At 42.7% G+C, this 27,397-nt stretch overlaps 1 protein-coding gene and 1 pseudogene across 1 annotated transcript in view; both read left to right on the top strand.

Moving 5' to 3' along the window:
- The window catches only part of ROR1 (receptor tyrosine kinase like orphan receptor 1), a 195,101-nt gene that overhangs the window by 38,234 nt on the left and 129,470 nt on the right, over nucleotides 1-27,397 (top strand). Inside the window, exons 4-5 of the mRNA XM_049775459.1 lie at nucleotides 24,641-24,928; nucleotides 25,936-25,966. Of these exons, the coding sequence (XP_049631416.1) occupies nucleotides 24,641-24,928; nucleotides 25,936-25,966 (319 nt within the window). The remainder of the gene's footprint in view (nucleotides 1-24,640; nucleotides 24,929-25,935; nucleotides 25,967-27,397) is intronic.
- Nucleotides 6,314-6,486, top strand: LOC126012810 (uncharacterized; annotated as a pseudogene).

The following is a 27,397-nucleotide window of genomic DNA, read 5'->3' as shown; positions in this document are numbered from 1 at the left end:
CCAACGTGGATAAAATAGGTGAGGGAGCAAGAAGGAGGCTCCGTCCTCTACTAGCCACCGTGAGTTTGTAATCTCTTCCTGAATCAGCATTGTTGTAATGCTCAGGGATCCATCCTAAAGGTGCTAGAAAACAGTGATAAAGGAGCTAGATGAGTGTGAAATTGAACTGTTTTTATTTCCTGAAATTTGACAGTTTTGAGAGAGGCTTTGAAAGCTTCTGAAGGAGCTTAAGTCAGAGAATGTTCATCCTATTTATAATCCAAACAATGGTTTCTTTGTTGACTTTGTAATAGACACCGCTCAGAGAAGCTGCTTTCCTCTCAGTCACTACCAATTATCTGATAAAGGGTCCCATGCCCTACAGAAATAACCCTTCAGCCTGCCATGTTTGTATTATGAAACACTCCTTCTCGGGTGACAATTGATTGGAGCTGGAGAAAACAGCTGACCCAGTTGGGCCAATCAGAATCTCTCTGGGAATTTGAAATTGCAATCTCAGAGACTAAACAAGAGCCAGTGTTTCTGAGTTGCTATAGTGTCATGAGATTGTTTGGGAAGTGAGGGGAATGGAATATGTTCTATAAGAGACACTCATAGAGAGGAGCAGTGATGGGCTTAAGTTACCACCAGTTTTCTAGCCTAGGCTTTAGCCTGATCCTCCTGAGGCCTGGTGGAACTTTTTGTTAGAGTCCAGGATACATCCTTAAATGATCTAGTGCAATCCTCTAAACAGATGCCTAGTCTAAGTCCCTCTTTCAGAGGCCTGATGGACTGAGACCATGCCTGCTGACAGCATCAGCCATGCTGTCCCTACTCACATCATGGATTGTGTCCAAGAGATTCTAGAGGCCTTTCTAGACCCCACTGGGCCTCAGTTCTGCTGCTCAGTTCCCAAAATTGGCCATACATCTCCTGCTTATTCACCTCCAATGGTTAGCTCCTCTGTGCAAAGCAGAAACTTTCCTCCTAAACAGCTCAGAGACTCAATAAGATAAGATTATAATAATATATATAATATATATTAATATATAATAATAATAAGATTCTTCAAAATTGTTAAGTGTGTCTCACTGGAGACCTGTGCTGTGTCAGTCTGACCAGTGCACTCTTCTTCAATGAACTCACTTTACCTAAATCTCTTGTTCCCCAGTAAATTTCTTTAATACTACACAAATCAGAACCAGTGGGGTTTAAGCAGTAGCTCATCCTTCACATTTTATGTCCAATTGCCTGTCCTCCATCTCTCTGCCTCTAAACCAGCAGTAGTTCATTTCTGCAGTATATCAACCATGCAGCAAACCTCCACTGACCTGTAGACCTTTTCAATGTCTGTTCCTCTCAGCCCCAGTTACTCACAGAACTCTACCATCATGGCTGTGTAGTCTGGAAGTGAGTGTGGAAAAGCCAGTAAGTAAGAATCAGTGTCTCCCATTGGCATGTAATTGTGTACTAAGTCCTGAATTAGGCAGAAAACCCAATTTGGGTTCCTGCTAAGAAGGAGTGAGCCACATTTCTACAAGTTTTACTTAAGAGGACAAGGAGCACAAAAATAATACAGAAAGAAATTATTTAATCATAAACCTATAAGTTGCAGAAAAGGAATAATCAAAGAAAGGGTCCAGAAAGATAGTATAGCAGGCAATGTGCAGTTAACCCAGGTTCAATTCTCAGCACCCATATGTTTTCCCAAGCCCTAATAGACACTCAATATGCTTTCTTGATCTCCTCCAGGACTAAGCCGGGAGAACTGCCAGGTGTGACTCTCAAACAGACAAAAACCCAAAAGCAAGGAAAATTAATATATGCAGCTATGGGAGGAAAACCTGGCATTTCACTGATGGAAATTCATAGTCAGTGCTCTGCTATTTCTTCTGGATTTCTTGGGCCACTCCTATCTAATAAAGTGAACCCTCCTATTGGTCATTCTTCACCTGATTTGTACCTCCCTGACACTAGTAGAGCTTCCTGGTCCAACTTTAGTGAAACATGCTTGACAAAGCACAGAATGAATGTGTCATGGAGTCTTTTCTTCTGTCGTGGCCCAATTTGTTCTAGCCCTCTTTCTTATGTGGTTTCAGGTATTAAACTCTACACACACACACACACACACACACACACACACACACACACACACACACACACACACAGAGCATGGATCCTAGATTTCACGTTGCCATCACCCCATAAAGAAAGTATCTCTTGGAGAGCCTGGTTCATCATTCCTTCCCCCAGGAATGCCTTCTCAGTCTCCACCTCTGACAGCAGAGCCCCCTTAAGCTTCTATTTCTCTCAGAAGAAATAGAGCAGAATAAGGTTAATGTGATGGTTCTTTGGCCCTGGTGATTGGAGGCATGCAGTGCTATTTGTCAGTTGCACCAACAGTTATGGTGGATAGTTGACGGCCATGGAGCAGATTCCCAAGATTGTAGACACTTGCCATGGTTTCATATGGGGGATCCTGCAGAATATCTTGACTACCCCCTGCCCCGCCTAAGCCCATTTCCCAGGCTCAGTCAGGGGTGAAGACCTGGTCCCAGTTTCTACGCTCCATCAAGACCTGATTCAAGTCTGAGCTCCTTTTCCATTCTCACCTTCCAGTCTGCTAGATAGGCCCATTTGCTCTTGTATCTACCCTGGCTCATGTTGTTTTTTTTTTGGGGGGGGGTGGGGCCCACACCGGTTTGATGCTCAGGGGTTACTCCTGGCTAAGCGCTCAGAAATTGCCCCTGGCTTGGGAGGACCATATGGGACGCCGGGGGATCGAACCTCGGTCCTTCCTTGGCTAGCGCTTGCAAGGCAGACACCTTACCTCTAGCGCCACCTCACTGGCCCCATGTTGTTGTTGTTTTTTTTTTTTTAATCAGTTTCTCTTACATCTGTGTTCTGTAAGGTTCAGGCGTGATGAGGACCTCTCCACCCACTCACCACCCTATACTTGTACAGGGTGTTGAAGTCTTTGCTTGTTTTTCTGCTGTCCCCAGATGCAAGCACATTCCAGCAAGGGGACAGGAAATCTGGCCTTTCCCTCCCTTGCTCTGCCTGAGCAAAGGCAAGGCCTGCCTGCCTGCCTCTGGGCCACTGCCCATTCCCTAGTCCCTTGTGCACTCCCAGCCCTCTCTGCCAGCTCCTTCACTACTCAACATCTTGGCCACACACTTTGCTTTCACTCTAACTTTTCTTTGTACTTTCAAATCACATTCCTGGACTGTTCTTCTCCCCCCACCCCCTGCGAGATTTTAGGAAACTTTGGAAGGACAGAAGCTGGTATCTTCCTTTCTATAAGTTCTCTCCCATTCTTTGTGTCCTCTGAAGATCCTTTTCTGGGCCCTGTGATCCAGAGTTTCTCTCTTGTAAGATCCTCTATCCCCTGAAATAGAGATAGTCCCCCTCTCTCTCCTTCCCTCTCTGTCTACTTTCCTTCCATTCTTTCTTCCCTCCTCCTCCTTCTTCCTTCCTCTCTTTCCACACCAAATAATTTTTTAAATATAATTTTTATTTTAATCATAGTGGCTTACATATCGTTCACAGTAATATTCCAGGTACATGTTAACATTGAATCAGGGGAATTCCCACCACCAAATTGTCCTCCCTCCACCTCCGTTCCCATTCTGCCTCCCCTATCCTCCACCCTCACCCAGGTGCTTCTAGACTGAGTGGTCCCCTCTGTCTCTAGTTTATTACTTAGTGATCTTATAACTGTTTGGTCATGGTACCTCCATTACTTCTCCCTCTAATTGGGAGGTGGGACTAGATAGTTCGAGTTATGTGGTTTTGTTTGAGGAAGAGAAAAGTAATAAAATGGAGTAAAAATCAACTACACCAACAATGGGCAGAGTCCTTCTAGACTCACGCAGGGGTCCTCAAACTTTTTAAACAGGGGGCCAATTCACTGTCCCTCAGACCATTGGAGGGTCTGACTATAGTAAAAACAAAACTTATGAACGAATTCTTATGCACACTGCATATATCTTATTTTGCAATGATGAAACAAAACAGATACAAATACAATATGTGGCCCGCAGGCCATAGTTTGAGGACCACTGTTAGAGGCTCTCATCCTCGGTTTGAGAGACAAAGGGGAAAAAAGAAGGTGAAACACCACAACAGTTCAAAAAGAAGTATCAAATAAGATATCCAGTGAGCACTGCAGCAATAAAGATATGCACCACATAATTGCAATGGTCTTGAGATAAAAAACATGACAGAGTGCAAAAAGGAAGAAAAGAAGAAAGAAAAAAAGTAAATATATAAATAAAAAGTGGACAACTACTTAAATATCTACACCAAAACAAAGAAATCAACAAAAACTAGATAAGAGAAGAAAAAAAAAGATTATTTTGTGCTTATTGTCTCTTTTTTTTTTTTAGGCCAAGGGGATTCCCTTTTCGAATGACCCCAATTTTTACTGTGCCTATGCAGGAAGGGAATAAAGAGGGGGGGCACGGAGAGATAGCATGGAGGTAAGGCATTTGCCTTTCATGCAGAAGGTCATCGGTTCGAATTCCGGCATCCCATTTGGTCCCCTGTGCCTGCCAGGAGCAATTTCTGAGCATGGAGCCAGGAGTAACCCCTGAACACTGCCAGGTGTGACCCAAAAACCACACACACACACACACAAAAAGAGACAATAAGCACAAAATAATTTTTTTTATTTTCTTTCTCCTTTCCTTCTTGTTCCCTCTCTTTCTCCCTCCCTCCCTTTCTTTTTCTTTTTTTAAGTTTTATCTTTATTTCCCACTATTTTATTTAAAACATTGTTATTTACAAAGTTATTTATAGTTAAGTTTTGGACATACACTGTTTCATCCCCAATCCTATCACCAGTGTCAACCTCCCCTTCCCAATGTTCCTGAAGTGCATTTCAAATCCCCTAATTCCCTAAACACACATACACCCCTGGTCAAGTTTGGTTTTCAAAAGTTTGGGTCTCATGATTTCAGTGTTGTTGACTTTGTGGTTTAGATATTTAGTTCTGTTTTTCCTTATCACTACCAAAACACCTTAGTCCCCTTGACCTTTGTCACTCTATTTCTTTCTTCTCCTCACTATACTTTGGTACCAAGAGTGTTCTAGACAACACCTATTTAAACCATTTTATTCCTTCATGCAGTTATTCTAAATACCACATGTAAGGGCCATCATTCTGTATTTATCCTTCTTCTTCTGGCTTACTCCATTTCACAAGATATCTTCCAGTTTAATATATGTTACACTGAAGTGCATGATTGCTTCTTTCCTTACAGCTATGTAGTGTTCCATTGTACGTACACATGCCATATATTTGTGATTCACTCATCTGTTGTTAGAAATCTAGGTTGATTCCAACTCTTGGCTATTGAACTGAGTGCTACAATGAATAGTGTGCCCTTTTGAATAAAAGATTTTCTGTCCTTGCAATAGATACCTCAAAGTGAAATTGCTGGGTCAGTTGACTTACTGACTTCTTCATACTGCTTTCCATAGGGCTAACCAGACAATATTCCCACCAGCAGTGTATGAGAGTTCCTTTCTCACAGCATCCTAGCCAACAGATTGTCTCCCGTATTTCTGATATGTGCCATCATACTGGTATAAGATGATAGCTCATTGTTGTATTGATTTGGATTTCCCTAATAATAAGAGGTGATGAGCATTTATTAATGTGCCTGTTGGTTATCTGTTGGTCTTTCTCAGAGAATTTTCTATTCTATTCACTTCTCCCCATTTTTGATAGGGTTTCTAAATTTTAGGGAGGCATTCATATTTTCTGAGTACTTTGCATATTCTAGATATCAACCTTTTATCTGATGTGTTGAATGCAAATATTTTCTCCTACTCAATTAGCTTTTAGTTTTAGCCTGGTTTCTTTTTCTATGCAGAAACTTTAATTTGATATAGTCCTGTTTATTCAGATTTGTTTCTATAGCCTTTGCCATTGGTATCATTCATTAAAGACTCCTTTGAGATCTAGATATTGGAGCAGTCTGCCTATGTTTTCCTTAAAGTACTTTATATACTTGGGTCTAATCTCAAGGTCTTTGATCCACTTTGAGCTGACTTTCGTGTGAGGGGTGAGCTATGGATCCAGCTTTAATTTCTTACATGTGGTTATCCAATTGTCCTAACACAATTTGTTGAAGAGGTTATCTTTATTCCATTTCATGTTTTCAGCTTCTTTTTATCAAAAATTAGTTGACCTTATACTTGAAAGCTTGGCCTTAGATATTCTACTCCAACCCATTGGTTCAAAAGTCTGTCTTTGTTGCAGTATCATGCAAATGTGATCACTATGGCTTTGCAGTATAACTTCAAGTTAGGTAATGAGATTGTTTTTTAGTATAGTTTTTAGGGATCATTTCTATAGTATGTGACTAGAGAAGTTTCTCTGATCCTGTAGAGCACCGGAAGCCACGAGGAGGAGCCAGAGCGTCCTCTCCTGAGAGAAAGAGAGAGAGAGAGAGAGTGAGAGTGAGAGAGAGAGAGAGAGAGAAGCATAGTCTATGTGCCTTTCAGACTTCCCAACGAGGAGGAGCCAGAGCGTCCTCTCCTGAGAGAGAGAGAGAGAGAGAGAGAGAGAGAGAGAGAGAGAGAGAGAGAGAGAGAGAGAAGCATAGTCTATGTGCCTTTCAGACTTCCCAAATGATTATAGTTTGGAAAAACCTGGGGCTATGGCCAATGAGCCTTAGTGGAAATAAGTGGGAATTCTGACTGACCATGGAAGAATCTGGGGGCCTGTGCTCCGAGAAAATGGAGTTACTATAACTCTAGGCAAGATAATTCCTCAGAAACCCTGGAGAATTGATGATAACTGGGACATGCACTGCCTCCTGGGGTCAGGCTAGTGTGTGAAACTTCTCAGCCACTTGCCTGGCCTGGCCCTAATCACAGCATTCTAGTTGTTCACTCTTGCGCAGACCTGAACACTCAGCACTCTGTCGTGGCATGATACAGAAGCTTCTCCCGGCTTCTATAGCCAGGATCTTGCCTCCTGCGAATGCTGGGATATCTCCTGTCCACAGACTCGAAATCACAGTGATGACTTATGATGTGTTCTATTTGCCTTGGCCCTTGGCCCAAGCCAGAACCGTCTCTGGGGCTTGGCCTCCTCGATACTATCTCCAGCCATTTAAAAGTTCATCATGCACCCCCTCTCCCCAGTCCTGCCAGAGTGAAGGTCTGTCAGAGTTTCACAGAGTTGCTAATTCAACTGGAAAGGAGTCAGGCAAGGCAGTGTTCAGGCAGCAGGGCCTGAGTGAGTAGGAGAGACCAGGCTCAACTCTTGGACTCTTTGTAAGTTAGAAGTTTACCAGAGAAGTGTCCGAGGACTGAGCTTGTTAGGTCATATGCTTTGAGTTTGCAGATCTGGGACCAGCAGTTGTTGAATACTGGGTGTACAGACCTAAGGAATCTCAGGTGCATCTTTTATTTGGAAGAGGTGGAGGGCACACTTATGGTGCCCTAGGGCTTACTCCTGGCTCTGAGCTCAGAGATCATTCTTGGCAGTGAGGGGGGAGCTACTGGAGATTGAACCTGGGTCACTCACTTGCAAGGCAAAAATGTCTTATCTGAGATACTACCTCTCTGGTTCCAGGAATTTCAGGTTTATAAGTTTCACCTTATACTGGCCTTCAGCAGAAGCTAAAAGTTCCTTTATTTTTTCTAATTTTTTTAACTAAATGTCTTTAGTTTTTGTTTTGGTGGTCATATTCTCAGGGACTGTTCCTGTTCAGTGTAGGGTTTCCTTGTAGAAGTACTCAGGGAACCACATGGTACAGGAAATGCAAACTGAACCACCTCCATGCAAACATGCTCTCAGTTCAAGGAAGCTCTCTCCAACCCTGCTCTGAAGTAGTAATAGAATGTCAAAAGGCTGGGGGCAACAGAAACAAGTTTGGGGAGACTTCCAGAAAAGGTAGGAACAGTCCTCAAGCCAGAGTCCTGGTGTCAAATGAAGGAAATGGAAATACTTCTTGAAGCCAGGCACTGCTGGGTTCCAGCTGAGGTTGGTGAAAGAATTTACCAGAAGACCAAGATGGTTTAGGCAGAGTAAAGTGAGTTTACTGAAAGAAAATAGATTGGTCAGACTGACAGTAGAGGCCTCCAGAAAGAGTCACCCAATTGTCACAGCCTTGGGGAGTCTTTTATTGTATCTCTGAACTTTTGGCTGGGGGATGGGTTCTGCTTTCTACAGAGGAGCTAATCTTGGGAAGAGGGTGAGCAGGAGACATGTGGCCAATTCTGAGAATTGGGCAGCAGAGTTGAGTACTCATGGGGTCTCTGGAGTCCTCTAGATACATGATGAGCATAGGAACAGTGTAGCCGAGGATGCTGGCAGGGTTAGTCTCAGCCCAGAAGGCCTATGAAGGCAGGACTTAGTCTAGACATCTTTAACGAGGCTACATCATGTCATCAAATACTTTCAGTATTTGGTCATAACAAAATCATTCTAGTGAGGGAGACATGTGTCTGCTCATCATGTGAAGTTTTTTTTTTCAATAGGACTCACACCCATGAGGTTTTGGGGGTCAGGGTACCTGTGATCACTCCCAATGATCACAGTCAGGCTGTGCTGAGGGGTAGGATCCCAAAGTAGTGCCAAGGACCAAACTCCGGGTCTCATATGCTATATATCTTGAACTATGCCTTTTTATGATTCTTATATTTAAACTTTAAATATGACATCAATAGCAAAAACATATTCACAAGTAATAATGATGGAAAGATAGGACAACATGTAGGCCTCTTACTTGGATGCAACCAGCCCAGCTTCGAAACTCTATTATGGTTTCCTTATCACTGCCAGGAATGATCCTTGAGCACAGAGCCAGTAGTAAAACCTAAGCACAGCTATGTGTGGCCCCAAAACAAAACAACAAAAAAGGAAGTGGAATTGAAACCAAATTAATTGGTATTAGTGAATCCTGTTGGGGAGTAGGGGCAGGAGAAGGGTATCAGTAGAATGGGTTCCAATTTTTCCCTTACTTAACTCTAGCTCAGCTAAACATTTAGCTTTCTCTTTCATGGGGTGGGAAATTCTTCATCTCTCACAGAGCCCAAGAAAGTGTGAATGAAATTCAGCCCTCAATGAGAAGTTCCTAAGAGGCATCAGATTCCCTCACATGCCATACCCTCTACCTCACCATTAGTGTTTAGACCTGCCAACGGGTACTGTGAAGGCTGCAGAGAAGGGTGATGTGGGCTGTTGGAGACCAGCCCTGTTTATAGGACAGACTTGAGCCAATTGTCCCTAAGCTTTCTTACATACAACTGATCTACTAGTTCAGCAGAACCATTCACCTGGGTCTGCTTCCAGGTAACCACATTTTCCTTCAAGTCACTCTATACTTCTGTTTCTGCACAAAGGAAGGCCTTGCACTGTTGCCTTTCCTATACAGACTTATTGGGGGGCTGCTAACAGTGTACATTCTGCAGCCATATTTCTGATAGATTCATGTTTCCTCACCACAGAAGGAGTTTCTTCCTTTCCAGCATATTCTTTGGTTCCTTGGACACGTTTGAAACTCGCTCTTGTTACTCACAGGTCATGAACCTAGCTTGGGATTTTGAGCTTTCAAGAAAACAAGTGTAAGGCCAGGACAGAGTCTAGTCTAGCACTTCTTCCCTTTTGCATCTTCACTGTCATGTGCATAAATCAACAGCAGCTTTATTTTGTCAGAAAAAAAGATGTGGGACTAATTAAGCCTGGGTCAACCTGGGCCATAGGTTTTGATTGCAAGCAAGTTGAAGGTCTGGGCTTGGTAATCCTCACTCAGCCTAAAGGTTCAGTGCTCTGGTCTTCTGATGCAAGGAAGCCAGGCAGGGCTGAGGACCAAATTTAGAGCTTGTGAGTTTGAATGGTAAAAGATAGGAATGTGTTCTGCCTCCTTTGAACTATCTTCCCAGCCTTGATTTCACTGATTCATTCTTAAGATTTTAGGTAACATGCTTAGTGTCGCAACCTTATGAATGATGAGGATTGCGGCAGAGATTCCTTTTGAAGCAGTAAATACTAGATTTAGCCGGCAGCCTGGCAAGAATCAGTGGGCAGGAAATAAAAAGTAGCTATTATTAGTGCAGCCTAGTGCTTTTTTTTTTTAAATAAATAAATCCTTTAATTGAATCACCATAAGATACAGTTACTAAGTTGTTCATGATTTTCAGTCAGACAATGTCCAGTACCCTTCACCAGTGCACATTTCCCACCACCAATGCACCAATGTCTCGTTTCCCTGCCCCTTCCCCCCCCATGCTCTCCCCTGTCTGTCCCTGTGGCATTTTTCCCTTCTCTCTCTCTCTCTCTCTCTCTCTCTCTCTCTCTCTCTCTCTCTCTCTCTCTCTCTCTCTCTCTCCCCCCCCCATCTTCTTTTTTTCCTTTTAGACACTAGTATGCATTGTTGTTACTGAAAGGGTATCTATCATGCACCCACTTTACCTCCTATAGCACTCAATTCTTGTCCTGAATGATTATTTCCAACTGTCACTGTCATGATGATCCCTTCTCTGCCCTAACTGCACTCCCTCAATATTTGTTTCAAGCTTCCTACCATGGACCAGTCCTCCTGGCCCTCATCTCTATTGTCTTTGGATCTTAATCCCATACTACTTTTTAAAAATATATACCACAAATGAATGTGATTTTTCTATATCTGTCCCTCTTCCTCTGACTCATTTCACTCAGCATAATACTCTCCATATCTATTCATGCATATGCAACTTTCATGACTTCATTTTTCCTAAAAGCTGTATAGTATTCCATTTTTAAATGTTTAAATGTACTAGTTTCTTTATCCACTCATGTGTTCTCAGGCACTTGAGTTGTTTTCAAACTCTGGCTGCTCAGTATTTGGTCATCTGTTGGATGAGTCATTTGGGGAGAGTGTGAAAGAAATCTTTTCTTTGTGATGAATCAAGGAGCCATTGAATTAGGGTCTCTAGAGCTGAGACCCAGATGTTAATGTTTTTTCAGATTAGCTCTCAGGTTGGGGGCAAGGAAAGAACTGAAAGGGCTGGAGCACAGGCTTTGCGTGAAGGTCAAGTTCCATCCCAGCATCAAGAGGATTCATAAGCACTTCTGGGAGTGATCCCTATGCTAGGTGTAGCCTCTAAATAACATTAGGTGCGGACTCCCCCTTCCAGTAAAATAGCAATTCTCTAGGAGGTAGTGAGGACAAGTGAGAGTGAAGAAACTTGACTTCCAGCTGGAAAGATGCTCACTGGGCTGAGTTCAGGCTTTGAATGCAGGAAGCCAGGTTCAGTCACTGGCACCAAATGACCTCTGTGTCCTGCCAGGTGTGTCCAATTCTGCTTCTGATGATTCTAGTTTCATGGCTCCGAGTCCATGAAAGTAACTATAGTTCTTAGTATTAGTTAACAGTGGAAGGAAGAGGCTTAGTGAGAGAAAAGGTAATCCCCAATCCAGGCAGTTAACCTCAGAGTAGAGGCCCCAAATCCCCCCACTTTCACCACCACCCATATTGTCCCCCATGAGGCCATCCAACCAAACTGTTATCAAATCCAGCAAGTGGATTCACCTAGTGGTCTGGGGGCACTCTCCTCACCTCCAGCTGCCCAATCTTCCAGTCCCTCTGTACTCATGGCTTCCCATGAGCCCGTGGTCAGATAAGGAACTGTGGTTATTCAGAAGTCTCCTGTTATTCCGACTGATTTTTATTAAACGCAGCTTGTGGCTCTGACTCAAGAATGTGCAGGCCGATTTAGATTATGTTTTGCATTGAGTTTATTAAGATAAAAAATATTTCCCGAGATAGTGAGTCAGAAGTATTTATGGTGAAGTGTGCAGAAGTGAATGCAGGTTGATAGCGTGAACAGAATGTTCCCTCCGAGTCAAATGTGATGACCTAACTGTGTTTGGCAGCTTTCCTTTGTGTTTAGCTAAGCATTTTATTTCATGTGGGGGGCCTCCTCCCTCATCGTGAAAAGGATCGGTCCTGCAGGAGCCCAGATTGGGGTGTGGGCCTCTTTGATACCAAGACCCAGGCCCTACACCTAATTGTGGTGGGTTCCCCTGGTGACCTGGCGAGGTTGCCATGACAAAAAATGGGAAACCTTGTATAAGTTCCTCTCTTTCACCTGTCAGAAAGGGACTCTTGGCTCAGCCTTGCCTTCCTCCCAGAGGAGAGCTGAGGTGGGGGATGCTTTGAAATTAAGTAATAAATGCAGGGAGGGATTTGTAGAGATGACATCTTGTCAAATGGCTCAATAATAAATGGGGTGTCTCCAATGCTCATTTGCCCCAAATACACTGGAGTGTATTTCCTTAATCAACCAGCATTTATTAAGTGCCTACGGAGTTCACAATAACATACAGAGTGCTGGGAGGGGGAGGGGGAAGGACACAAAAAGGAAAAACGGGGGGGGGGGGAGGGAAATGAAGCTTGAATTCCCAGAATGCTCATAACTAACTTCTTTCTCCCTTGTAGCTCACGTTTGGGGTTGATTACGTGTCAGCAGGAATGAGATCTGGGCTGTGTTTTCAAAGCTCGTTCTCAATGACGACTTCCAGTTACATAGGAAACCAGCAGTGACTGAGTTCAGGGCCAGCATGTGCTGTCCTGGCCAGAGGGACTCATTCAAAGGAGAAGAGGAACTGAGAGATAGATAGTACAGCGGTGAGAGCACCTGCCTAGCAAACACCCAGCCTAAGTTTATTCCTGGCACATTCCCCTGAGCATTTCCAGGGGTAGTCCTAGAGGTCTTGAGCACCTCTAGGTGTGGCCCCAGAGACCCCCCCTCCCTAGCACTGTCAGGGTAACCTGGTAATCCCTGACACCCCTGAATTCAAGTAGCATCTCATCCTTGGACCTTTCCGTTGAACTTCAGCAGTGTGTAGTTGACTGAATATACTAATGAATGAGGCTCTGAGGCCTCCTGAGCACCACTGGGAACCCCCCCCCCCAAATGAATAAAACAAAATATAAAGGGAAAAATAAAAATAAAGCAAATCAAATTAAAAGGTCAAGAATACTGTGACCGAGCCAGAGAGATAGCATGGAGGTAGGATGTTTGCCTTGCATGCAGAAGGATGGTGGTTCGAATCCCAGCATCCCATATGGTCCCCTGAGCCTGCCAGGAGAGTTTTCTGAGCATAGAGCCAGGAGTAGACCCCGAGAGCTGCCGACTGTGACCCAAAAACCAAAACAAACAAAAAATATACTGTAACCATCCTGACCTTGAGTAGGAAGGGGTGAGGAGAGGCTCTTAGTTGATCACTAGATGGCACATTGGCTTCTCCTTTGTTCCGCCACGTCTAAAGTTCTGGGTGTGGGTTCTAACTGACTTCACCACTTTCTGACTGTGAGCCTCTGGGCAACTTCTTAATTTCTCTGTGTCTCATTTTCTTTGTGTGTTTGGGGTGGGGGGAATCCAATGCTATCTGCGGGAAATCCAGGGGCCCCACCAGAAATTCTTGGCCAACCAGACTGGCAATACTGTCTCCCAGTCCCTTCTTATCTCCAAATGAGGAAAATTATCTTGTCCTTTTGGGATGGTTTTCAGGATTAAATAGGCTGATAGGTATAATGAGCGTTGCTTAGTTAACTATGACCTCACTTTCTCTGGGTAATAGAGGAAAAGTCAGTATTACGAGAAGGCTGGCGTCTAATTTTTCTGCTTTCTGAAAAACAACCAATCTTTTAGATGGAGAGAGAGTACATTTGCCTGGTCTGTGGCTGACCCTGATGTCATCCCTGGTGTCACATATGATCCCCTCAACACAGAACCAGGAGGGGCCCAATATTTCTCCCCCTCACCCTCCCAAAAAAAGTCAGCCTGTCATTTTTAAATTCCTCCTCCAAAGTTCCTTCCTATTTGTAATTCTTCTGTCCCTAGTTGTTTGCTTAGAATAGAAAATGGATCCTGCAAGCCTCCCTCTGGCTTTTGGTATTTAAGACTGAGTTTAACTGCCCCAAAAGTTCACAATGCCAGCACCCAGAGGGCACATAGAGGACAACTTGGAGTGAGCCCAAATCCTGCTTTTGCTCTTGCTTTTACCCCAGATAGGGGCCTATTTGCCTCTTCTGAGCTGGCAAAGCCATGGAGGAAACCCGGCTATAGGGGCAGTACTAAGCAGGCAACCAGACCAGCCTGAAGTTAATCCTCACCTCAACCATAATGTAATTTATACTCTTCCCCCCCACACACACACACAGTAAAATATACTAATAGAATGGCCATGGCCAAAATGGAGCAATAGATGTCATTGTTTTAATGAAATCTTGACTCTAGCTACACTTTTTAAATTTTTATATATTTGAAGTTTAGGTAACATAGTTACAATCACATTAACCTTCATGATTTTGAGGTCTAAAGCTAATTGCACCCTCCCCACCACCAAAGTGCCTCACTGCTTTTATGCAATTGCTGTTTGTCCATTCCTTCCCCACTGCGAAAAATCTCAGTATTTTGCAGTCAAAGGCCAAGTGTTTGCCCTCCTTCAATATTGTTGGTTCCCTTGTTCGTTTCTCTGAATTCCACAGTTAGGATTGTTCAGTATTGGTTCTTTTCTAACTTATGGACAGCCCTTTACATGATAATCTTTTCTTAGCAGCTATATAGTATTCCTTTGTATTATATATACCTTAGCTGCTTTATCCACTTATCTGTGTTTAGACATTTGGCTTGTTTCCATATTCTGTCTAGTATACTGACCACAATAATGAGCATAGCTCTGCTTATTATCTTTTCAAATTAATGTTTTATGGTTCTTGGGGTGAATGCTGAGATTACCCAGTCATAAAAAAAGTTCAGTTATATTTTTCTTTCTTGTTAGTTTGATTTTGTTTGGGGGTCACACCCAGAAATGTGGTTGTTCCTGGATCTGTGCTCAAGAATGACTCCCAGTGGGCTCATATGGGATGCGGGGAATCGAACAAACCTAGGTTGGCCACATGCAAGTCAAGCACTGTTTCCTGCTGTACTATCTCTCTGGGCTCAGAAAGCTCAGTTCTTACTCAGAAGCCTCTATATAACAACTTCTATAAAGGCTGAACAGACTTTTTCATTACCAGTGGATAAGGGTTCTTTCCCACCAGACCTGCTAACATTGGTTGCTTCCAATCTTTTTGATATGTCATTTTCTCTGGTGTGAGATGATATTGTCACTTTTTGGTTGTTGTTTTTGGGTCACACTTGGCGATACTCAGGGGTTACTCCTGGCTTTACTCAGATATCGCTCCTGGCAGGCTCGAGGGACCATATGGGATGCCGAGATTCAAATCACCATTCGTCCTGGATCGGTTGCGTGGAGGCAAACACCTTACCGCTGGGCTATCTCTCCGGCCCAATATTGTCATTTTGATTTGCATTTATATGATAATAAATGAGTATGAGATCATTTTAATATGCTTAGTGGTATCCCTATATCCCCTTTAAGGAAATGTTTGTTCATCCTTGCTCCCTATTGTTGCTGTTGAATTTTTAGCACTGTCTCTGGTGGGAAATGATTGTCTCCCACACAACAGGGCACCTTTGAATTGTTGCCTGTTTCTTTTGCAATGTAAATCTTTTTAGTTTGTTGTAGTTTATTTGTTTATATGTGTGTTGTGTTATCTTTGCCAGTGAAATCAAATCATTAGACACTTCTGAGGTATGTGTTCTGCCTATATTTTCCTCAATATTTTTTTATGTATTCTGGTCTAATCTTGAAATTTTTCATTCATTTTTATTTTAACATATTTGTGTATGAAATGAAAGGAATGGTGGTATTGGTTAATATGAGTTTTCTAGGTGATATAATTAAATGCATTTGTTCTTGGGAAGAACTTTGTAGCAAAATAAACTAATATTTCCCAAATAGACCATAGAAGGTCTGTTCAAAGTGTTGAATAAATCATCCTATTTGAATGTACCATTTTATGAAAAGTTAATTGAATGGTTTCAAATTTCACATTGCCACTAGCCCTTAGGAAACTACCAACTTATTGAATTTTGGGTTTGTTTTGCTGAAAACTGTCATAAATAATCTAAAAGGACTCTCTTTTATTTCCTGCTGTGAGGTCAGATTTTCTACATCTACAGTAACCACAATAATATATCTCAGTAGCTTGAATATGGAATTTAGCTGTGTCCTCTTATGCCAAATCATTGATTAATTATAACATATAACAATGCCACCCTTCTCTGTGTGAATGTACAGTTATTTTTAATGGAAATATTATTTGGAACTAACAAGCAATGTCATTTTATTTTTATTTAAAATATATTGGTAAACCATTTTTCTCAGTGGGGTCCCTAACATTTAAAGAGGATCTAGGTAGGAATCCTGAAACCAATACTGCCTCTTCAGCAGACATCATTCTTTTCCTTCTTTTTCTTCTTTCCTCTTCCTCCTTTTACTTCTTTTTCTTCTCCTCCTCCTTCTCCTTTTCCTACTCCTCCTCCTTCTTCTTCTTCTTCTTCTTCTTCTTCCTTCTTCTGCTTCTTCCTCCTCCTCTTCCTCTTCCTCCTCCTCCTCCTCCTTCTTCTTCTTCTTCTTCTTCTTCTTCTTCTTCTTCTTCTTCTTCTTCTTCTTCTTCTTCTTCTTCTTCTTCTTCTTCTCCTCCTCCTCTTCCTCCTCTTTCTCCACCTCCTCCTCCTCCTTCTTCTCCTCCTCCTCCTCCTTCTTCTCCTCCTCCTTCTCTTCTTTCTCTGTCTCCCTCATTCTCTATTTTTCTTCTTTTCCTTTTAGACACTGGTTTACAATATTGTTATTAAAGTGATATCATGCATATTACTTACCTCCTTTGATAAAGAAGTGAAACACCTTTTTTAGAACTTAAATTTTTGAAAATTTTTTTAAGGTTCACAGCATAATTGCCAGGAAAGGATTTTTGATATATGTCTAGTGCCCTGTACACATTGTTGACCCACAATTTTTGTTCTCTACCAAAGACTTTATATTATTATGACTGACATCATTATACCTTTCCCCAATTAGATTTCTGCTTCTAGACAGTCCATGGTTTAGACAAAAGTATAATGACATGTGCCCATCAGTAGAGTATCACAAGGGATTTTCATGGCCTGAAGATTCTAGTGAGCTCCCCTTTTTCTCTCTCTTCTCTCCAACCCACTCTCAGCCCCTACTGATCTTTTCTCCATAGTTTTCCAACATATCAGATAGTTAGAATTATACAGGATGAAGCCTTTTCTACTTGGTTTTTTGAACTTAGAATTTCACTTCTATTAATCTAATACACACATTTAATGTATCCCTTTTAATTTAATTTAATTTAATTTGGGGGGGCATACCCAGCAGTATTAGAGGCTACTCTAATACTGTTCAGTGGTCATTCCTGAAAGAGCTCAGGAGACCATGGATTAGTGATGGCTAACCTTCTTGAGCCAAGTGTCCAAACTGCTGCACAAAACCAAAGAATTTCCTCAAAAGTGCCAGCACATCAATTAAACCTTAATAACAAGATTTTAGTATCTAAAAACTATGCGGCACGTGCCAAATATCTTTTTTTAATATAATTTTTATTTTGATCATAGTGGTTTACATATTGTTGACAATAATATTATAGGTACATATTTACATAAAATCAGGGGGATTCCCATCACCGAATTGTCCTCCTACACCTCCGTGTTCGTCCTTCCTCCCATATCCTCCTCCCTCACCCCCGGGCTGCGAGAGTATGTGGTCCCCTCTGTACATAGCTTACTACTTAGTAGTCTTGGTCTTGGTGCCTTCCTTATTTCCTCCTCTAAATGGGAGGAAGGACTACATAGTTCAAGTTATGTGGTTTTATTTGAAGAAGAGAAAAGTAATAAACTGGGGTAAAAGTCTAATATGCTGAAAATGGGCAGAATCTTTCTAGAGACTCTCATCATTGGTTTGAGAGATGAAGGAGAAAAAGAAGGTGAAACACCCCAACAGTACAAAAAGAAGTGTCAAATATCCAGTGAGCACTCCAGTGATAACGATAGGCACCACAAAAAAAGCCATGGTCTTGAGTTAAAAAACATGGCAGAGCACCTAAAGAAAAAAAAGAAAGAAAAATAACAATATAAATATAAACAGGGACAACAGCTTCAATAACCACGTCAAAACAAAGAAATCGACAAAAAGTAGATAGGTAAATAATAATAATAAATGAAGAAAAAAATAATATATAAAAGATAAAAATGTTTTGTGCTTTTTGCCTTTTTTTTTCCCCTCCTGCACTGGCACAGTAAATATTGGGGTCATTTGAAAAGGAATTCACTTGGCCTAAGCGCTATGGGGTTTCTCCACCCTTGGGGTATATTGTTACGGGATTAACTATAGACTCCGTTCAGGTTCATTTACTCTACCGGTGGTGCTTTCATGGTGTTTGGAAAACTTCTGCTCCGTCCTGGGTGATGAAATAAGGCCTCTGTATCTAGAGATCTCAGTATCTGCACAGGTCCAGGAGTGGGACTTATGATGAAGTCTTTCTTTGTGGTTCTAGAAGTTCTGTTCCCTCAGTGTCATTTTAATCCATCTTCTGTGGTTGGTGGTCTTGGTCTTTGCACTGATCCTAGGATGGAACCTAGGTTAGCATCTTTCATTGTGTTTCCAGAAGCCCCATTTCGTTGTGATTGTCTCTGCCGGACCTTTGGAACTGGGGATCATGGTTGTTGTGCGGGTCATAGTTCAAACCCTAGACTAGGGCTTTTTTATTGGTCTCAAGATATATTCAGTCCAGTCATGGTTCTAGCAGCCAGTCATCTGTAAATCGCGATCTTGGCTTTGTCACCAAAGGGTGACAAGTCTTCTGATTTTGTCTTATCGTTAGCTGGTGAGGTAGGATAACCTGTTCTTAGGTTAAGTTGTTCCCATTTTCTTTGTTGTCAGGATATCATATTAGAATTGGCACTTGTTGGTGGCCCAGTGGTATTAAGGATGTCCCGGACGGGATTTGTTTCTTGTAGCTGTTGTGAAGAACTGTGTCGATTCTATGTCTGGGATCCAGGGTTCAAGGCTGGACGGATGGTGTCTAATCACCTGGAGTCTAAGTTGGGTCCCATGACATATTTTCCAAGTGGGAGATATGAGTTCTTATCTCTAGTAGATAAGAGCTCTTTTTTATATGTAAGATTTCCCCCTTTTGTAGTTTGCCTTTGCAGGGAGAAATGGTGCTACTTTATATTGTCGGTGCATTTGGGGGTAGACAGAGAAGAAATCAGAAACAGGTCACACATCCAAACAAGATAAAAATATGAATAAAAGTATATGTGCTCACATATGTATATGTAGAACAAACATTTAAAAATAATGAATTAACAAAATAAAGGAACCATGTGATGCATGAGACTACCTAACTTTTGGGGAAAAGCAGGTAAAGAGATGGTGCAATACTGGTCTTATACTTATGTTGGAAGTATAGGTTTCCCCATTGTCTTTTGGGATTTTCTTGTGGTGTGTGGGTTCCCAGGCACCTTTCCATCACTCCCCCTGACCTTCTTGAGATTGGCAAAGGATTTGCAGCAGGGAGGTCTTGTAAGAGTTCTTGCATTAGGGATATTTTTAGATCTAAGTCCGGTTTCAAGTAACAGTCCACGGTAGGGGGATTTGGTAGGGAGGGCCGTGCAGCATGAGTCTGCAGGGGAGTTGGTTGCCTTTTCTTGCAGGGGGCAAGGTGTGGGTTTGACTGGGTGTCCCTTCGCTTGGGTGCTAGGTACTGGTTCGTTAGGGTAGGAGGTCAGTCTTGATGCGTAATGGATTAAGAACTAAGGGTGAAGAGTTTTAATATGGTGGGAGGTCTGGATGGGATTGAGGGGTGAAGGGGTAGTTGGATTTCCAAAGGGGGAAAGGGGAAAGTATATGGAAGGGGTAGAAAAGAAGAAAAGAGAAAATATATTAGAAGGAAAGGGAGAAGAGAAAAGAAGAAAAGAAAAGAAAAAAAAGAAAGTAGTGAGAAGAGAGGAGAAAATAGCAAGGGTATGCTAGTTTGCTTGAATGTGTTCGATGAGTAGGGCCTGTAGTATAATTCTGTACGTCACAGTTGCTGCTTCGGTGGTCTGACTGGTCACATGCTTCAAATCCTAAAAGAAGATATAACCTAGAGATAAAGTGTATGTTAAAGAGTTTTCTCGGGACATTCTCGTAGTGCAAGCTGTATCCCTTTTATTTTTATACATTTTAGTGCTTGATAACTCAAATTTTTTTTTTTGTTTATGTTGGTTTTGAGGCCATCCACACAATGCTGAAATCACATTCCTGGATTTATGCACAGAGATTACTCCCAGGGATGACCGTGGCACCATATGTGGTACTAGAGATAGAACCTGAGTCAGCTACAGGCAAGGGAAGAGCCTTAACTTCTATATTTCTCTGCAACCAGATCTAGTATTTTTTAGCACTGGGTAATATTTCATAGTCTGATGGTACAATGGTGGTTTAATGGGTGGCCTAGGAAAAGATGTCTTGGTTACTTCCAGGTAACCAAGTTTTGTGGGGTTGTTGTTTTTTGGGGTTTTTTTGTTTGGTTGGTTGATTGGTTGATTTTGGGCCACACCTGGTGATGTTCAGAAGTTCCTCCTGGTTAAGTGCTCAGAAATTGCTCCTGGCTTGGGGGACCATTGAGACACCAGAATTTGAACCACTGTCTGTCCTGGATCAGCAGTGTGTAAAGCAAATGTCCCACCGCTATGCTATCTCTCTGGCCCCTTAAGTAAGAAAGTTTTTAAAAAATGTTCACTTACAGGTATTAGTAGTGTAATAGTACAATTGTATAGTCGAAGTATAATGAGTTTTGTAAGATAATGCCCAGCAATCTTGCAGAACAGCTTGCACCATTTTGCCTTCCTACCAGCCATCCATGAGCCCCTAATACACTAGATTCTCAAAAGCTCTTGGTTTGTCAATGGAGGGAACTTGGAATATTCTCAGAGGGATACAGTGGTGTCCCATTGCTGTTAATTAGCATTTCCTGACAACATTCCCAGAGCTTCTTTTCACATGTATGTTGATTATTTTATTTGTTCATTTTTTTGTATCCCCTTGATGAAGTGTCTGTTTGTCCTTGGCCCATTTTTTTTTTAACTAGATAATTTGGATTTTTGTTGTTGAGTTTAAGGTGCTTTTGTGTACTTGGGCTATCACTTTTTTTTTTTTTATCAGAGATGCCTCTTGCAAATATTTCCTCCCAGCCTGTGGCTTGTCTTCTCTATCTTTTGACTTTGTCATCTGCAGAACAGATGGTTTTTATTTTAGTAGAGTCCAGTTTATCAATTCTTTGTTTTCTTAGGGATTATATTTTTGGTGTTGAATCTAAAAAGACATTGCCTTGGGGGCTGAGAGATAGCCCAAAAGATAAGGCTTGTACATGGTGGGATGGGATTTGAACTCCAGCACTGCATTTAGTCCCCAAAACACTATTAGGCATGTGACCCCTGTGCACAGAGCCAGGAGTAAGCTCTGAGCACAGCCGGTGTCATCCCAAAACAAAACACGTTGCCATACCTACAGCCTCCAGATTATCTCCTGTGTTATCTGACGAAATTTTATTGCATCTCACATCTAGGCCTGAAGTCCATTTTCATTTTTTGGTGAACTGTAGAAGGTTTGAGTCTAGAATCTTTATTTTGCATATGATTCTCCAGTATTCTGCAAAAACAAACAAAAAAAAAAACCTTCTTGGTTGGAGACAGTGTTTGCTTTGCTCCTTTGTAAGAGAACATTTGTCTGTACGTACATGCTTCTATTTCTGACTTCTTTACTGCTTCATTCATTGTCTTCCACCAATACTGAACTGTTTAGACTGCTGTAGCTTTGTAATTTCTTTTATTTTGATTTTTGGGCTACACCCAGCAGTGCTCAGAGCTTACTCCTGGTTCTGTGCTCAGGAGTCACTCTTTATGGGCTTAAGGGGCCATCTGGTGCTAGGGATGTACCAGGTCAGTAGCATACAAGACAAGTGCTTTATCCACTATACTATCTCTTTGGCCCCTTGACTGCTATAGCTTTATAATAGGTCTTGAAATTAGGTAATGGCAGGCCTGAGTTTACTCTCCCTCAGTGCTCTGTTGGTTATTCTGGTTCTCTTCCTTCTCTATTATGTAGGTAGAGTCTATGGAATCAGTCGTCTAAGTACCAAAGGATCTTCTGGAATTTTGATTTCCAACCTACTATGTGCGACCTCAGGCAGCATTTTTATTCTCATTCTCTCTCTCTCTCTCTCTCTCTCTCTCTCTCTCTCTCTCTCTCTCTCTCTCTCTCTCTCTCTCTCTCTCTCTCTCTCAGGTTTTCTTGTGTAAAATGAGGCTAATTATAGTTTATAACCCCAACCAGGTAATAAGTACGTGTAGTATGAATTGTTATCATGGTCTTATTGAACCTACATCACTGTCATTGAGATTGCCATCATCACTAATACCAGGTCTGCTTCTGGGAGATGGAGGTCATTCAGGGACCCAGATCTACTCTCTGCCCTTGTTCTTCAATCCAGCATTTTGTGGTCTCAGGAAGAAGGGCGAGAAAGATGAGGAAACATCCACAGCTCCTGCCTGTTTCCCCAGAGGCACCAAATTGAGGCCCAAAACAAGCAAGAACAGGCCGATTTCCAGAGAGAGGCCAAACTGCTTTGTCTGACATTCAAGCTCTGTCTGTCCTTGCTTCCTGGCTACTTTTAGGGACTTTCCCAGAAAGAACAGAGCCTGGACCCCACAATCATAGCCAGTGGCATGCTGTGACCATTTGAGCCAGGCCTGTCCTGCAGCTCTTCTCTGCCCTGTTCTTTTTTGTTGGGGTGCCCTGGGTACTGTGAAGAAAGGGACACCTCTAGAACCCACTAGTCTCAGCCCTAGCTTTGCTCCCCAACCCAAAGACATGAAGCTCTTTCCCAAGGAGGCTGCCCAGAGGAGCCCAGCTGGTTTGGGGAAGAGCATGGCTGGCATCCAGGGACATGTTAACAACCAGGCTGATAGCGGCACTACAGACATGCGTTTCCACTTTATTTGAGTCCTGTCACAAGATGCTTTCATGTTGTTTAGACACAAGTCACTCCGTGGCTCTCGATCTCTGCCAAACCCAGGGCCAGACCATTTGCTTGTTGTAGTTCCTAAGTGAGCAGCTACAGATGACACATAAATTGGAACATTCTTCTTTATCAGGGGAAAGTTAAAGCCAAATTCCCTGGCTCGTGACAAAGCTCCTTGGTTCGATAAACACAGGAATTGTTGACATGGCTTTGTTCTTCCTGGCCAGCTACTGCTCTTGACTTCCAACTGCTTTTGCATGATGTGAGGAGAGTCACTGTTTCCTGGCCTTGTCTGGCCATGTTCCCCTTCTGACCATGTTTTCTTCTTCCTGTGCCCTCCTCTCTTATTGGTAGGTTCCCTAGTCTTTTGTAACCTCCTCCCCTTTTTACATGATTTTCACCTGGGGTTCCCATGGAATATCCTGGGGCCTCCAAGGTTTCCTATAGCCCCCAGTTGAGAGACACAGTCCTAGAAGATTGCTTGAGCAAATTCACTACCCAACTCTGCAGTAGAGTTGGGACAAATGCTTCACCCCTGAGATCTCCTGTTTCCTAATGTCAAAACTGGACTTAGTCAGATCAACCAGCCAGATAAATAATCAGATGTTCCTTAGTTTTAGGAAAATCTTTGTTCTTAGAGGGGCAGGGTTTTATAAATTGTTTTCACCATTTTTATTGAGGACTTGGAAATTATAATAGTTAATTATACTTTCATGGTTTTTGTTTGATTTTGGTTTTGGGGCCACACCCAGCAGTACTCTGGGCTTACTCCTGACTATGCACTCAAGGGTCACCCCTACCTGTGTTTAGGAGACTATATGGGACTATATGGGATGCTGAGGATCAAACTCAGGTCAGCTGTGTACTATTACTCTGGCCTCACCCACATCTTTCATATATATGCTGAAATATCAGGGCTTATTTTGGACCAGAGAGATAGGATAGGGGTTCAGATATTCCCATGACATGACTAAGCCTGGTTCAATCCCCAGTAATAATAAATGGTCCCCCAAATATTAAGAGCAACCTTTAGCTCTTGTAGTAGCCCCCAAGCATCACTGAGTGTTGTTGAATTAATTATTAATCATTAAGTTCTAGTGTGATGGTGGATGGTGAGACCTTTTTTGGCCCAGTCCATCGCTTGTAGCCCCTTTGGCCCATGGGTCTGTGGGTTCAGGATAACAGCAAAGAAATGACCCACAGACAATCAGATAAAGTTTCAGGAAATATCCAGCTTTTTACAAGGCCCTAACCGCCATGTGCATATTTTTCACATGGCCTCTAAGCTAAGCAGCCTTCTTCCTGCTCTTCTGCATCCATCCTTTTTCTTATCTCTCCTGTATGCATCTGTTTCACCCCTTTCCCCAGACCACTCTTAATTACCAACCACAGACTCTTCCCAGTTGTGGGAGGGTCTCACCATCCAGGTAAGGTTAGCATTTGGTTTTGGGGAGGGGTAGTAGTTGTAGCCCCAAATTCCTTTTCCCACCTCCAAAAAGCACATTTTGTCTTAGCCTATAGGAAAAGCACATTCAGTTTTTTATGATTCATCTGTATAAGACTTTTGCAAATCTTGAATTTGATTCAATTATTAATACCACTATCTAAGCAGAAACTGTGGGTGACTAGTGTGTGGGTGTAGGGGGCCCCTCAACTGTATCCATAATGCTCCTATTCCATTCTCACTGCTCTTACTTACCTCCTTCTCCCTGTGCTCACAGATTCTTACCTGAACCTGGATGAGCCCATGAATAACATCACAACGTCCCTGGGTCAGACAGCCGAGCTGCACTGCCGGGTCTCTGGAAACCCACCTCCCACCATCCGCTGGTTCAAGAACGATGCACCCGTGGTGCAGGAGCCCCGGAGGGTCTCCTTCAGGGCCACCAACTATGGCTCCCGGCTGCGCATCAGAAACCTTGACACCACCGACACGGGCTACTTCCAGTGCGTGGCTACCAACGGCAAGAAGGTGGTGTCCACCACTGGCGTTCTGTTCGTTAAGTTTGGTAAGCAGCCTCCAGTATGGGGAAGAGAAAGAAGGAAAAAACACACAGCCTAGCCACCCTGATCCTGAGACAGTTGTCACCATATTATTTTATTTATTTATTTTATCTATTTATTTATTTTGGGGTTTGGGGTTTGGTGACGCTTTCAGTAGTGCTCAGGAATTACTCCTAGCTTTGCACTCAGAAATCGCTCCTGGCAAGCTCATGGGAACATATGGGATGCTGGGGATCAAACTCGAGCTGGCCACAAGCAAGGCAAACTACCCACTGTGCTATCGCTTCAGCCAAGTTGTTTCCATTTTAAAGATCAGCAAGCCAAGGCCCAATGGTGAGATTCAGGGTAGTCTGGCTCATGACTAGCAGAATGGGAATGGGGTCCAGCTCCCTTTCACCCCAGAGCCCCAGTTCTGATGTGAGGTTAGCAAAGGTGTCCTTTGTGCAAAGCTCAGGGAGTTCATGCCATAACACTGGCAGCTTGCCCTCAGCCCTTACTCTACAGACCCTTGTGGTCAAGATTACCAGAATAGGGGCCAGAGTAGTGGTGCAAGCAGTAGGGCTTTTCCTTGTACGGGGCTAACCTAAGACAGACCGCGGTTCTATCCCCTGTATCCCATGTGGTCCCCCAAGCCAGGAGTGATTTCTGAGCAACATAGCCAGGAGTAATCTCTGAGGGTCACTTGGTGTGACCCAAAAACAAAAACAAAAACAAAAACAAAATGACTAACAGAATCTTCCAACAAATTATAAGTTACTCAGCCTCCTTTTGGAGACACCCTCTGGGTGTCTTTTTTTTTTTTTTTTTTATCATTTTGAAGTCTTGGTGTTTTCAGGTTTCCAGACACATCTCTCTGGGTTTGCCTTTTTGTAGAGGTGGGTGGAAAGAGGGAAGCAAAATAATCCTGGGCAGAGGAAAGCTATTGGGGCCCAAGTGGTTGATACTATCCCTTGGGTGGTTTGAGTGTACACATAATCCCTTCATTTCTTCTGTTTTTCTTTCATTTCTTTAGGGCCCCCTCCAACTGCAAGTCCAGGATCCTCGTAAGTACATTCGATCTCTTTTCTTCTTTCAAAGTGGTTTCCAGGCTACTCTGCTTGGGCTCAAGAACTATGCCATTGACTTTTGGTTCCATGTGGTCCCATCCACATTCTAGTTAGCCTTTTTTGCTGATAGGGAGGGTCATAGCAAACCCATACCCAGGGGTTCATTGCAAATGTGGTGGTTTGTTTATGATTTTCAACGATTAAAGCAAAAGGCTGCTTAGAGATTCTACTTCGAAATCCATCTGATAGATCATGGCCACCATGAGTGACCATCAGTGATGACGGAACCAGGAAATGAAACACTGCAGACTTGGTAACCTGGACTTGAGCTTTTAGCTTCCTAAATTTCTGGTGTCTTGATATTCGTCAGGTCACCAAAGAAGTGATTGTCTTGTTCTTTTGCCCTTAAAAAAGAACCCCAAAGCCAAGGCTGGTGATGTGGCTCAGAGCCACTGTTTTTCAAAATTAAGGCCCTGAGGTTCGTCTCTGGCCTTGCAAATGACAAATAAAAGACAGATGAGGAAATATAAACAGCTCAGAAGCAGCTCAGAAGAAAGTTTGGGGCCTGGATTCATAGTTACACACAAATTTGATATACCCTGAATCTCTCTCTTGGGGATTCCAAAGATGCCATTTCTTTGATGGATTCTATTTTGGATCCAGTTGAGCACTCTCAGAAACTCTCCTTTCACTCCCCAAACAGCCACTTGGGTATTTTCCTTCATGTGTACCTTTTATTTGTAAAGAAAGACCCCTTTATAAAAACCCAGAAAATATACCCCCTATTTTGTAGCCTTCAGAAGTAAAATGCATCAGGCCTTGCCCAGAGAGCCTTGAAATATCTGACCTTGTTACACCCATGGCAAATATAACAGCCACTTAATTTGCTCTAATCCCTCTGTGCCATTTAATTACAGTGTGGGCTATTTTAATATATTTGTGTGTGCCTGGAGGCCCCGTGGCCCACAATCCCATTAATAAAACAGGTAATGGGTAAAAATAAACATTGGCCTTCAGCCACACCGTTCTGTTCTGTTATTTCATCAGCCAGTTAAAGGCCACTGTTAAAGAGTCTTTAAAATCACCCAGTGCTAATTGCAATCTACTTGCCCAGGTAGAAAATGCTGATTGATCTTTAAACAGGGCAGAAGTCTGGTTACAGCACCTTGCTGTTTCTTGACTTTAACCTTCCCCCCCCCAAAAAAAAGCCCCCTTCCCCAACTCCATGATTGGTTGATATGTGGAATCCTTTTGAAGTCTTTTTTTTTTTTTTTTTGGTTTTTTGGGTCACACCCGGCGGTGCTCAGGGGTTACTCCTGGCTGTCTGCTCAGAAATAGCTCCTGGCAGGCTCAGGGGACCATATGGGACACCGGGATTCGAACCAAGCACCTTTGGTCCTGGATCGGCTGCTTGCAAGGCAAACACCG

This window comes from Suncus etruscus, chromosome 6 (assembly GCF_024139225.1).
Source record: "Suncus etruscus isolate mSunEtr1 chromosome 6, mSunEtr1.pri.cur, whole genome shotgun sequence".
Classification (NCBI taxonomy): Eukaryota; Metazoa; Chordata; class Mammalia; order Eulipotyphla; family Soricidae; genus Suncus; species Suncus etruscus.
This window is presented reverse-complemented; position numbering and strand designations above follow the sequence as displayed.